General features: G+C 43.8%; 1 protein-coding gene across 8 annotated transcripts in view; it reads right to left on the reverse strand.

Moving 5' to 3' along the window:
- TRRAP (transformation/transcription domain associated protein) overlaps nucleotides 1-13,426 on the reverse strand; it is a 118,679-nt gene that overhangs the window by 35,062 nt on the left and 70,191 nt on the right. For all 8 annotated transcript variants that reach the window (XM_070415073.1, XM_070415070.1, XM_070415069.1 and 5 more), the window contains 10 exons: nucleotides 12,907-13,053; nucleotides 10,003-10,216; nucleotides 9,358-9,483; nucleotides 8,635-8,781; nucleotides 7,238-7,437; nucleotides 6,137-6,258; nucleotides 5,609-5,822; nucleotides 2,161-2,340; nucleotides 1,334-1,480; nucleotides 11-130 (listed from right to left, as the gene is read on the reverse strand). In XM_070415073.1, the coding sequence (XP_070271174.1) occupies nucleotides 11-130; nucleotides 1,334-1,480; nucleotides 2,161-2,340; nucleotides 5,609-5,822; nucleotides 6,137-6,258; nucleotides 7,238-7,437; nucleotides 8,635-8,781; nucleotides 9,358-9,483; nucleotides 10,003-10,216; nucleotides 12,907-13,053 (1,617 nt within the window). The remainder of the gene's footprint in view (nucleotides 1-10; nucleotides 131-1,333; nucleotides 1,481-2,160; nucleotides 2,341-5,608; nucleotides 5,823-6,136; nucleotides 6,259-7,237; nucleotides 7,438-8,634; nucleotides 8,782-9,357; nucleotides 9,484-10,002; nucleotides 10,217-12,906; nucleotides 13,054-13,426) is intronic.

The following is a 13,426-nucleotide window of genomic DNA, read 5'->3' on the forward strand; positions in this document are numbered from 1 at the left end:
ATATACTCACATGCTGCTGTCGGTCAGACAGAATTTTCCACAATCTGGGAAAAAGCTGGACCCAGGTCTTCTCGGCCAGTGTGGTGGAAATGTGGCACAGCTGGACGAAGGCGCTGAGCAGGGCCCCGGTCTACAGACAGAAAAGAGGTCAGTGAGCCTGACATGGCCTGTGCTAAACCTCCGGCCAGCAGCTGCCTCACACACCCACGCTCAGGAGGCTCTGCAGGCCTACTGCTCCACTTCCAAACTCCCCACGGTCTGAGCAGTGTCACGTCACAGTGAAAAGATTCTGAGCACAGCGACCAACCCATCTGGCCTCCGCAGCCAAGCACAGACATGGGTGAGGGCTCATCAGTGACACGCCTTCATTTTCTAACTTTAAGGGCATTTCCAAACATGCTAACACTGAAAGTACACATGAGCGGTGCACAGGTGCCATCAAGCAAAGGCCACTGAAAACATAAAAGGGGAAATACAAAAAGCACACGCATATGAGCTAAGTTATATGCCAATGGTACAATTCCGAAGAACAAATCAAGGGCCCGGAAAGTTCAGAGTCTCTGCAACTGACAGCAGCCAAGAGATGAAAGAGTGACTGGAATGACGAAACCATGAAAGGGCCTGGAGTGGGACTTCAAGGGCCCAAAAGCTATCAAATCCACAGATGCGTTGATTTTGTCCACAGCTTTGTTGTTTTTGAAAATCTGAATTAGCTGCCAACATTTCCTCCAAAATAGCCAGGCTTCTAGCCTGCATGAAGCCCATGGGGCACCCCTATCTCCTGATATGACCAGAAACATCTCTGTTTCTTTGTAACACTCCTCAAAAGTAACTCAGCATATGGAGCCATATGTGATTCTCAGAGTCCTTACCTGAAAAATGATCATGTCTATAATTAACCTGAAAGTTCGTGGAAGCCAAAGATGTGGATACATCTCAAAATAGAATCTGTATCTGGAGATCCCTGCTCCCAAAAGTGAACTTGATTCACCACATATTCTCATTTTCTTCTTTTTTATTGCACTTGAAATATAATCCAGCAATGTCTCATCATATATATTTAGTAAACAACTTTACCATTTCTTTCAAGGGACAGTAATGGGGAATTAACCTCTTTTTATTTTTTCCCATAGGACAATGTAAGTCCTTTCTCGAATCTTTCCATAAAACATCCACTTTAGAGTCTCACAGAACAATAATGGTTCCCATTGAGAAAGGAAAGAAAATGAAACTTGTAAAGGAAAATATTACATGGCTGTGGAATAATACTGATTTAGGATTCAAAATATGAAGCGGGGGACCCACAACTATTCTTCCAAACCTACACACAGACCTTCACTTCTCGGAGAGTATCAAGAAATTTGTCATGTCTGTTGGTTAACATATGCAGCTGGTTTCCAATGTCCTTTTCAGAAAGTTCTTTGGTTTTGGGTGTGCTGGTCTGATCTCCAGGAGCCAGTTCAATATCTATCTCAACATCCTAAGAAACAAAAACAAACACAAATAAGCAAAACCAAAGAGTCAAATAATTAAAATCCAACAAATATAACTCTTATAAACTTCATTACATTTTTGGCAAGTAAAATTTTAGTTAATTTCCGGAAGTTTACAATTATTAAAATAATCTTGAATTCTAAAATAAACAACATACAGATTAACTTGATCAGACCTATTTCCTTCTCTTTCTCTTTTTCTTTTAGATGACACCATTTTGCATTCATATTTGGATTATGGAAGGCAAAATAAAGTTCCAACAGTAAGAATAATAAAGATTAGGAGCACTGGCTGGGTAGCTCAGTTGGTTAGAGCATCGTCCCAATACATCAAGGTTGTAGGTTCAATCCCAGGTCAGGGCACATGTAAGAATCAACCAATGAATGCCTCAATAAGTGAAACAAATCAATGCTTCTCTCTCTTTCTCTCCCCCTCCCACCTCCCACACCCTCTTAAAAAAAAAAAATCAATGGAAAAAATATCCTCAGGTGAGGATTAGCAAAAAAGTAATTTTTTAAACTCGAATCTAGGTATCACATTTAGAGCTTTTAAAGTAAACAGATTTCAATTCATTGCTCCTGCCCTAAAGAAGTATAACCCTGATGTAAAGTTGGAGAAATGGGCGTTCTGCTGTGAAAAGGAAGCACCACGCAATCCAGAATTTACCTCCTCTTTGGACTCGCTGTTCTCTCGCTCCCGAGGCTCCTGCTTGACATGTGTGACCATGGCAAAGGCTGCTCGATCATGGCTGTCGGCCAGGTTGATGACATTGGTGATGGACGGGAGCATAGCTCCTTGGCAGCTGGTACCAATGGGAGTGCTCTTCTCACACACGGCCAAGAGAAGCTAGAGGGTTTGAGGACAGAAGTAAATCTCGCATTGGGGGCGTGTGGGACCCCAGTCACTCTCTAATCATCTTGACAAGCATGCCCATTCTGACGGCTCCAGACCCACGACTCTGCTCTGCACATCTCCCCAGCCTAGACACAAAGTCTAACCTCGCTGCACGTTCCTCACTCAGGAACTTCGGACTCTTGTCTAAGAGCAAGCTCAGCTCAGCATCTTTCTCCCGTCCCAGACGAGCGTCCTCGCCTAGACTGGTACAATAGGTTCCTTTGCTTCAGCCACCTAATTTTTTCTTTTCTCTCATCACTCATGCCACAGCACCAAGTCCTGCCAATGTCACCTCCTGCCTGGACATAACTCCCTAACTCATCTTGACATACTCTTCTCAAACGCATCTTCTTCCACACAGCTGACCCCCCAATGGCTTCCACAATCCTCAGGGAACAGTGCAAGCTCCTTATAGCGAAGCTCACAAGAACTTTCGTAATGTAACACTCCCCACCTGCATGTAACACTTCCGTGCCTACTCCCCACAACCCTTATAGGCTTCAGCACCCCCACCCCCCCAACCCCCGCCAAGCATTCTCTTGGCAAATATTTACTGAGCACCCACTAGGTGCTGTGTGAGGCCCTGGAGATTCGTTTGTCAACTTCACAGACATGGCATCCCCTACTCTCGTGAAGCTGAAGTGTCAGAGGGAGGGACAAGACCAACATCAACACATAAAGAAACGCATACTTTTGACAGCAGCCAAGGAACAGTAGACTGATGGAGAAAAGGGTGCCCACTTCAGCTTGGTGTCAAAAATGTGGCACATTTGAGAACACAGAAGGCTGAGTGAGGGAGAGAAGAACAGCATAGGACTGGAGAGAGTGGCAGGGGTCTGGTCACTCAGGGGCTAGCAAGACCATATCCTACAGGCTGGATTTTGTGCCAAATACAATGGCAAGGAGCAACACAATCGACTTTGTTCTTTAAGAATGATTTTGTAACAATAAAACTGTGGTGGGCAGGAGGGAAGGTTGGTGAACACTAAGAACACAGTTCCCATCATCCTTATAAGCGATGATGGTGGCTGCAAGGAGGAAGGAGATGGAAGAGAAGCTAGTGATCCTAAATTGGCAACACCTGGTGATAGACTAGATACACAGGATGGAGAGAAGGAAGGGAGGATTCCTGGCTTGTGCCCTACAGCCTGCCTTGTCCTCTATCAATTCCTGTGTACTTGTCTCAGGAAATGTCTTCCATCTCTGTATCTGTAGTACCTGACCAGGGCCTGGTACCTAATAACAGCCATCAATAGGTCTCTTGAAGAAATGAATATGTCAGGGAACTTTGTCCATTCTGTTGCCATGAGCAAAACTCCAAATATATGCTATATTCAGCATTAAGAAAACACAAATTCAGCACAAACTGAAATATGTCCGTTAACATGCTCTCACTGAAACCCAGTGCCACAGTTTACTTCTTTTCCCTCAAAGAGAATTCCACAACCTTCTGTCCCATTAAAAAAAAAGTAATTCGGGCCCTAACCGGTTTGGCTCAGTGGAGAGCGTCGGCCTGCGGACTGAAAGGTTCCAGGTTCGATTCTGGTCAAGGGCATATACCTTGGTTGCAGGCACATCCCCAGTGGGGGGTGTGCAGGAGGCAGCTGATCAATGTTTCTCTCTCATTGATGTTTCTAACTCTCTATCCCTCTCCCTTCCTCTCTGTAAAAAATCAATAAAATATATTTAAAAAAAAAAGTAATTTGGTAACTTTCTAGTTTCATTCATGCTGGGTAAGAATCTAGAATTGACTGCATCATAGCAAGTACTACAGGAAACCCAGGTTTCCTGGTTCAGTTAATTGGTTATTAATAAGCCAAAGAATAAAGAACAGCCCATTAAAATCACAAGGGGCCTGGCTGGGTAGCTCAGTTGGTTAGAGCACTGTTCTAATACACTATGGTTGGGGGTTCAATCCCTGGGCAGGGCACATACAAAAATCACTAATGAATGCCTGGCCGCTGGTGTGGCTCAATCTATGAACCATGAGGAGTTCGTGGGTTTGATTCCCGGTCACGGCATGTGCCTGGACTGCAGGCTCGATCCACAGTGGGGGGCTTGCAGGAAGCGGCAGATCAGTGATTCTCCCCATCATTAGTGTTTCTCTCCCTCTCCCTTCCTCTCTGAAATCAATAACAATATATTGGGGGGGGGGGGGGGATTAACCAATGAATGCATAAATAAGTAAACAACAGGTAGCTGTCTTCCCCCCAACCCCCCCTCCACTTTTCTCTCTCTCTAAAAGCAATAAATAATTTCTAAAAAAAAAAAAAACAGGAAGTCTCACTACAATCCTGTTAGAAATAGCCAAGCCCAGGCCAGTGTGACTCAATTAGCTGGACATCATCCCATGCACAGAAAGACTGCTGGTTCAATTCCCAGCCAGGGCACATGCCCAGGTTTTGGGCTCAATCCCAAGTAGAGGGCATGCAAGAGGCAGCCGATCAATGTTTCACTCTCTTATCGATGTTCCTCTCTCCCTCTCCCTTCTTCTCTCTCTAAAAGTCAATAAAAAATCTTTTTTTTTAAATATATTTTATTGATTTTTTACAGAGAGGAAGGGAGAGAGATAGAGAGTTAGAAACATCGATGAGAGAGAAACATCGATCAGCTGCCTCCTGCACATCTCCTACTGGGGATGTGCCCGCAACCAAGGTACATGCCCTTGACCGGAATCCAACCTGGGACCTTTCAGTCCGCAGGCCGACGCTCTATCCACTGAGCCAAACCGGTTTCGGCAAAAAATCTTTTTTTTTTTTAAAGAAATATCCAAAAATATCTGACTTTGCATCCAGTAAAAGGTCTGACTATCAGACTATTTTACACAGGCCTTTATCCCCAGCACCCTGACTCCCCCACACAGGGATCAGAGCCCATGGCCTGGCCTGGAGGCCCTACCTTCCTGTTTTAAGAATTAGGAGAGCTGACAGTTATAGCACATTCAATCTTCTCGGGCATATAGACAGAATTTACAACTTTTCTATTTGAGGGGAAATGAATCTGTAGCTACAAACTAAGGAATATTATTCAACTTTCTAATTAAAGCACTTAAAATCACCCCAAAAAAGCTTTGGATAAAAGCTTGGCTTTCAGTCTTTTTTTTCTTTCTATTAGAGATTAAAAGTGGTTGAATAGGGGAGATTTGTATTCATCTTGGTGTATGTGAACACTTCTTGGCTTCAGTGCCCCAGCCACAGAGAGTGAGCTGAGCTTTTCCTACCTCGATGCACTGCTTAATCCAAAAGTGGTTCCCCATGGCTTCCCAATTCTGGGAGCAGGTCACATAAAGCAGACGCTCGTAAACCCGACGTTTCATAGAGTTGTCAAAAACCTCGAAAAACTTCGCCCTGATGAGTGGCTGGGCACAACGCAGCCCAGAGAGAAAGGCAGGCTCGAGTTTTGCAGTCAGCTCACTGCCAGACAGTGCCTCGTCCCTGTGATCGAAAGAATAATACTAAGATGAAAGGGCTATACCCAAAGGTGAACGCCTCAAGCCATACGCAAACAAGTGGGCACTAACTTCCCAAAATGCCTTTATGTAAAACAAGAGTATGCTACAAATCATCATCGACTGATGCAGCATTTGTGCAAAATGCTCAGTAATGATGCCAAAATATGTTACATGATTTAGACTTTAAATGAATATATCTTGGGTGTAACAAAAAAATTAAAATGTCATGTAATGTTGCTTAGTCAGAGATCACACTATAGATTGATACACAAAATATTTGATAATTGTTGTAATTACCTGTAGACATAGTTAACAAGGTCTAAGAACTGTGCGTTTAACTCAAGGTCTTCTGGAAAACGCTTTTCTATGTAGGTCATCATTTTCACAAGCAAAATGGACTTCTCCCGGAGAGTAGGTGTCTGTATGAATTTTTTAAAACAAAAGGTCAATTACTTCTATCTAAGAGAAAACATGTCCAGAAGTACGTCAGCCACCTGCTCTACCACTTTTTAAGCTCCTACAATTTTGTCAAGTAATTTAAGACAGTCATTTCTAAACAAACAAAAACTTATGCTTGAAATCAAGATGAGTGCCAATATAATTTTCCTAGGAACTACAGGTCACTTTGGAGAGAGAGCAATTAAATTGTAAAACTAATCAGAAGTTTGCAAGCATCCCATATAATAAAAGCCTAATATGCTAGGTGTCTGGTCATCTGTTCAACCAATCAAAGTGCAATATGCTAATGATGTGCTAAGGTCGCTCAACCACTCGCTATGACGTGCACTGACCACCAAGGGGCAGATGCTCCAACAGGTAGGTTAGCTTGCTGCTGGGGTCTGGCTGATCGGGACTGAGCGAGATAAGCCAGATGAGCCGGACACGCCCTGGAACCCTCCCTCGGTCCCTCCCTGGCTGGCCAACCTCCCTCGTCCCTTCCCAGCCCCAATTGTGCACCGGTGACGTCCCTCAGCCTGGCCTGAGCCCTCTCGCAATCTAGGACCACTCGAGGGATGTCAGAGAGCAGGTTTTGGCCCGATCCCACAGGCCAGACCAAGGCACCAGGCCTCTAGTCTTATTATATTAACTAATAATCCCTCATTTTTTTCTTCGCTTACCTTCATCATCATACAAAGACTAACAAGTAAGGTTCATTTAACATTTTAACAAGTAAAACCACATTAAGATAAGTGGTTTTGTCTCAAGTTTCTATTTAAAATCTGTTCAGCACAGTGAGAAAAACCATCTTTAAAAAAAGATACTGTGAATGCAAATACAGGAGAAAAAAGTTTTGCCTGATTGAAAACTTCCAGAAGAAGAGCTGAGAAAGTGAGGCCTGAATTTTCTTTTACATATAAAGGTCACCTAGCCAACTTGCAGCCCCTCTTCCCAGCTCACCTGATTGGCTGCCATTGGGGAATTATTTTTAACCCACTCTTCCACAATTTTAACCACAGCCCGGAGGATTTTGGCATCAAGTGATTTTTCAATGAGGGAGGTCAGGATGGCTTGAATAAAGTTCTTCCTCATCTCCAAGCTCATCACAGCCAGGCGTGTTTTCACCAGCTCCAGACTCAGCATCACCAGCTCACTAGTTCCTGCTCATGTGGAGAAAGAACACAGCTCAACAATTTCTACAAGCATGCATCAACAGGCAACCACTCTGCACTACATGGCACATTAATTCTGCCCATTTTTCCCAAAAATATTTTCTCCAGTCTCATCACTTTCTTGCTATTACACCACCTTGCAAGGGTGGCCCTGTAATAAGCTCCTCATGAGGAAGAAATGGAGCGGTTGGAACCAGTGCTGGGGTATAGCCAAGTCCCAAAGTCACATCCATAGCACTTGTGTTCCAAGCTGCATTGAGCAGCTGTGCCAACCAGCCCCCCGCCAAACATATCACCCAGATTTCTGGAGCCCACTCCTCAAATCTAGAACCTACAATCTAATTTGTCATCAGATGTAACAACTCTAAGCAATCTCTGCTTTATAGCAAAATGGTTAGATAACTCTCATTCAGTGGTGCATGTTCCACATAAATGACCAATCATTTAAAAATTTCTTCAGCCCTAGCCGGTTTGGCTCAGTGGATAGAACATCGGCCTGTGGACTGAAGAGTCCCGGGTTCGATTCCAGTCAAGGGCACATGTCCGGGTTGCGGGCTCGATCCCTAGTCCTGGTTAGGGCTTGTGTGGGAGGCAACCAATCGAGGTTTCTCTCTCACATAGATATTTCTCCATCTCTCTCCCGACCTTCCACTCTCTCTAAAAGTCAACAGAAAAATATCCTGGGATGCGGTTTAAAAAAAAAAAAAAAGATAAAAATTTCTTCACTCTCACAATCACAAATTTTAAAAGCAATTCATTTTAAAAAGAAGTCTCATTTTGGTTTTAAATGAACCACTTAGAAACTCTTTGTTAAGAGCAACTAATAATAAATTGCCCATGAACAGTAGGCATTAGTGTTCACTTTAAAATTCAGTCACAGTCCGGTCGGTGTGGCTCAGTGGTTGAGTACTGACTCATGAGCCAAGAATTCACCAACTTGACTCTGGGTTAGGGCACATGCCCAGGTTGCAGGCTCGATCCCCAGTGGGGGAGCATGCAGGAAGCAGTCGATCGATGTTTCTTTCTCATCCATGTTTCTATCTCTCTATCCCTCTCCCCACCTCCCTTCTCTCTAAAAATCAATGAAAACATTTAAAAAAAAAAAAAAAAGAAACATAAAATTCATTGATAGAGCCAGCTCTGTTTAGTCTGAGGAAAAACTGGGGACCAAGTCAAATGTGTCACCTGAGGTTGCCTCTGTGCTGCCGGAGGCTGCCTGCGGATTGAGGTGCTCTCGGACCATCTTCTGCAGGGAGCGCATGAAGACCGAGATCAGCCTGTCTATGTAGCTCGGGTTGTTGCTGCAGGCAGACTTGAGGATCATAAGGGTCCCTAAAAGGTAGAAATTCAATGTTTTTTTTAAAAAAGTTTTTAAAAGTAATTGTCAAAAAACAGAGTGAGTATTTATAAATTTGACTTCTGGGTGTCTGGAAGCTAACGTTACCCAGCTGCCCTGATCCAAGAAACCAACTTTCTTTTCACCTGGGGCAGCCAGAGCCTCACCAAGAAGTTGGGAAGGCGTTCTTGGCTTGTGAGTGGCTGACAGGTGACCACATCATGAAAGGCAGTGATTCTACATATAGGTACACCGTTTTAGCAGCATCTCTACGCTTGGTGTAAAATGGGGCCAGGAGTATCCACGCAACCTGGGGCGATTCCCTTCACATCTCATGATGAGGTGGAAGAAACAAGGAAGTGCTGGTGTTGGTTGTGGGAGGGGGGGGCGCGGTTCACCTCAAAGACCAATGGGGACCATGGTCTGGTATGCACCAGGCCACACACTGACACCCTCAAGGACCCCGGACGGCCTGAGCCTTTCCCTTCTAAGGAAAGCTTGTCCAGGGAGCACGAACAGAACAATGCCAAACTGAACCAGTGCAGGGAAAACCAAGCCTGGCACTTACTCACCAAAGAGCTGGGAGGGATTCGCGTTGGTGGCCTTCTCATAGTTGGTGAGTCCTTCATAGATGACCTTCCCTACGGCCGCATAGAGGCATTCCAGCTCTTCGTACTTGGAGGCCACACTGGACGTGCCTGAAACAGAAGCCAGAACTGGGCTCTGTGGTTTGGGTTCTTAGGCCTGTCCAGGCCCTGGGACGTTAACGTCCCTCACTCTAAGGCTGAGCTTTAGTTATTTTGGCACCTGTGGCAATTTCTCTCCCACTGGTGCTCACCTCTGGGCAAGGTTCCTACTTTACAAAGCTGACAACCTTTTATCTCACCTCAACTCACTCTAAATACACTTAACAGTATTTATTTTGTCAACTGTTCACCGTTTGACAAAATATTTTCATCTAATTTCCCTTTAATAACTTACAGAATCAGCAATGCTCAGCTGATGAAGGACTGCATATCCAAAGCAGACAAAAAATAGGATGCAGTGACTACTGCTGTTAAGTTCTCATGTCAATTTTTTTAAAAAAGGTTGAAAATATAAAGAAAAGTGACATAATAAGATGCTCCATATAGTAACTGGAGGATGAGCCCTCTCCAATAACAAGCTTTGTGACCACCCATCCACTCAGAAAGGCACCCGTGAGAAAGGTGACATACTTGGCTCTGTTGGGAAAATGCTCATTAGGCGTGAGAGAAGGCTATGGACTGCTCGCAAGACTTTGGTGTTTCCACACGTCATACAGGCAGCGATTCCGCGCTGCAGGGGTTTGAAGCTACTGAGGATGGCTGGAGACTGGAGAACAGTGAGCAAGAAACTCAGCACTTCCAAGCCCGTGCAAATATTTCCATAGTTAACTTGATTAGGCTGCTCCTGGAAGGGAGAACACAGGTCGCACACGGATGAAATACTCTAGTGCAGTAAGTTATATAGTCAACCAAAACTTAAAGCTACGTGCTACCAAGTACTTAGAAGTGAAGTAAAAAATCACTAAGAATGAACACACGATATGTATAAAAAGATGTGACCACCATATTTTATTAATAGAGTAGGATTTTGTTTCTTTTAATCAATTTGCTTTAAATATTTAGCCAAGACTGTTTCAAAAGCTCATGAAAAATATTCAATATTAAATGTTAAAATTTTGAAAATCACTAAAATCTGGTCTAAAAAGGCAGTTATTGCAATGTGTTTTGCTTGTCTCCTTCCACCTTTTTAGTTAAAATGCAAATATTCTTCCAAAAGGAAATATCTTTGAAACTCTATCACGAAATCAATCTAAGAGATGATGCCAGAATTAAAAACAAAAATAAAAAACAGAAAACAGAGTCCATGGTTTGCTTCGTGAAACTTCTGACTCTGTGGTTTATGCCTGTATGTATATGCACGGGGCTGTGAGTAAAAGCTCACTGACTGTGCGAGAGGTGCAAGTCACTGTGAGCACAGGGCCTTGTGCTATGAAACTGCTAGCCTATGTACCGGCAGCGGCTGTCCATTTATGACTGAGCGTGATTGATTCAACTGTGACTGTATGTGATAGGAAAGAAATGTGACCTTCCAACAAGAAAAAAAGGAAAGAAACCTGCAGACAGTCCATAAGTTATACATTAGGCTGGAATCATAGCATGAGCTGGACACTCAGGGCCTATGATCCTACTGTGTTCATTGCACAGGTTACCTCTGTAACCTTTCAAAAAACCTACGCAACAATGTTAATCTTCGCAACACAAAACAGCAAATGCTTACAATAGGATAGCAACCCCCAGAAAATTATAGGATTGAGGTTTTTATAAAAACAAGCCCTAAAAGAAAGGGAAAATAAACAAAAAAAAATTTAATTAATTAATTTAAAAAAGAAACAAGTCCTAGCCAATTTGGCTCAGTGGATAGATAGCGCATCAGCCTGTGGACTGAAAGGTCCCAGGTTCAATTCCGGTCAAAGACACATGCGTGGGTTGTGGGCTCAATCCCCAGAAGGGGGCGTGCAGGAGGCAGCTGATCAATGATTCTCTCTCATCATTGATGTTTCTATCTCTCTCTCCCTCTCCCTTCCTCTCTGAAATCAATAAAAATATATTAAAAACAAAAAAAAAAAACCCACAAAACAAAACAGCACCCATCAAATAATTAACATTGCAAGCCATTTCTTTTACATAGATATATATATATATATATATATATATTTGTATTGATTTCAGAGAGGAAGGGAGAGGGAGAGATAGAAACATCAATGATGAGAGAGAGAATCATTGATCGGCTGCCTACTGCACGCCCCCTACTGGGGATTGAGCTCACAACCCAGGCATGTGCCTTTGACCAGAATTGAACCTGGGACCTTTCAGTCCGTAGGCCGACAACACTCTATCCACTGAGCCAAACCAGCTAGGGCAGGAGTCATTTCTTTGTTACCTGACTATACAGTGCTCAATAACAAATTCTATGTCCACCTGCTTTAAAAATTCCAGTTTACTTTAAAGGCTGTTTCATTAATCAACTAAAAATGTTTATTTCAAGCCAGCCAGTATGTCAATTTAAAAAATGAGACTTCAAAAGGCAAGAGGACTATTACGTTTTCAAAACTAACTGCACTTGTTGTGGGGGGGCGGGGGCGGGGAGGGTGAGAACTGAAGTTTTAAAACCATTTTCTGGAAGTGAAATTCCCTCCTCACTAGCAGTATGAAAATTAATAAAATAAAACCTCATTTAAAAGGCCAGGAGGGGGAGCCCTCAGGCACTACTCTACCACTCTTCAATTATAGACCCCCCCCCCCCCCAATAGGAATTGTCAAATACAGAGCTCAAAAGGAAAAAAAAAAAGCACACTACCTTATTACTCCAGCAGGAAGAGTTCCTTCCTTGCCTGGCAACTTAGCCAACAAGAATCAACCACCACCCTAAACTCTCGATCTCCTCCATCCCAACAGACTTTTGTTCAAAATAATCCCTGTCATTTTCCTTCTTTTCCTCTAGAACAGCGGTTCTCAACCTGTGGGTCAAGACCCCTTTGGGGGTCGAACAACCCTTTCACAGGGGTCGCCTTTCATAGGAAAGAAATGTGACCTACACTGCATACATGTTTAGTCATTCCTGTGACACTGCTTCTTGCCCATGCCCCATGCCCTTGCATCCCATGCCCCATGCCCTTGCATCCCAGCCAACACAGCAACAGCCGTCCAGTATGACTAAATCAAAAACACATATATAATTACATACTGTTTTTGTGATTAATCGCTATGCTTTAATTATGTTCAATTTGTAACAATGAAATTGGGGGTCACCACAACATGAGGAACTGTATTAAAGGGTTGTGGCATTAGGAAGGTGGAGAACCACTGCTCTAGAAAGTCAAGTTCCTCTCCTTTGCTTACTGGACTTGCCCTATGGTTTTTGCTACAGCTTGCAATTCCTCTGCTATTCTCTGGTAAAACAACTATTTATTTTTAAGGTCAACAGCAGCCAGCAGACAAAGTGGAAGGGGCCACAACTGGACAAAGAAATGGAAGATTCAGATTTTGGTGGCCCAGCCCCAAGCCCAGGCAATAGCAACAGACCCCCACACTTACCACACTCATCAGCAGCTTGTCGAACCACTGCAGTTTGAGCTCAGATTTGGACCACATGTCCGGTCGCAAGGCAGTTTTCAGGAGGGTCACACACCGGCGAGAAAGCACCTCCCCAGGAGACCCGGCAGTGTTGGTGTTGTCATTAACCTGGAAATTCATTCATTCAAGCCCACAGTTCACTGCATACATGTTTAGTCATTCCTGTGACACTGCTTCTTGCCCATGCCCCATGCCCTTGCATCCCAGCTGTCTACCTCACAGCCCCCTCCTCTCCTACCTGACTCAACTCAGCCCTCTCAGCTGCAGGGACCCTCCCACTCGGTTACATTGGGTCAGTTGTGATTTGCAACCATTTGTGTGATTGACTGATTAGTGTCAAGAGCCTACCTGAGGGCAAGGATCCATGTTCCTCCTTTCTGGATCACCTAAGCCAGTGATGGCGAACCTATGACACGTGTGTCAGAGGTGACATGCAAACTCATTTTTTTTTTTGGTTGATTTTTCTTTGTTAAATGGCATT

The sequence above is a fragment of the Myotis yumanensis genome, unplaced genomic scaffold (genome assembly GCF_028538775.1).
Source record: "Myotis yumanensis isolate MYYU_CA2020_CCGP unplaced genomic scaffold, mMyoYum1.0.hap1 SCAF_5, whole genome shotgun sequence".
NCBI lineage: Eukaryota > Metazoa > Chordata > Mammalia > Chiroptera > Vespertilionidae > Myotis > Myotis yumanensis.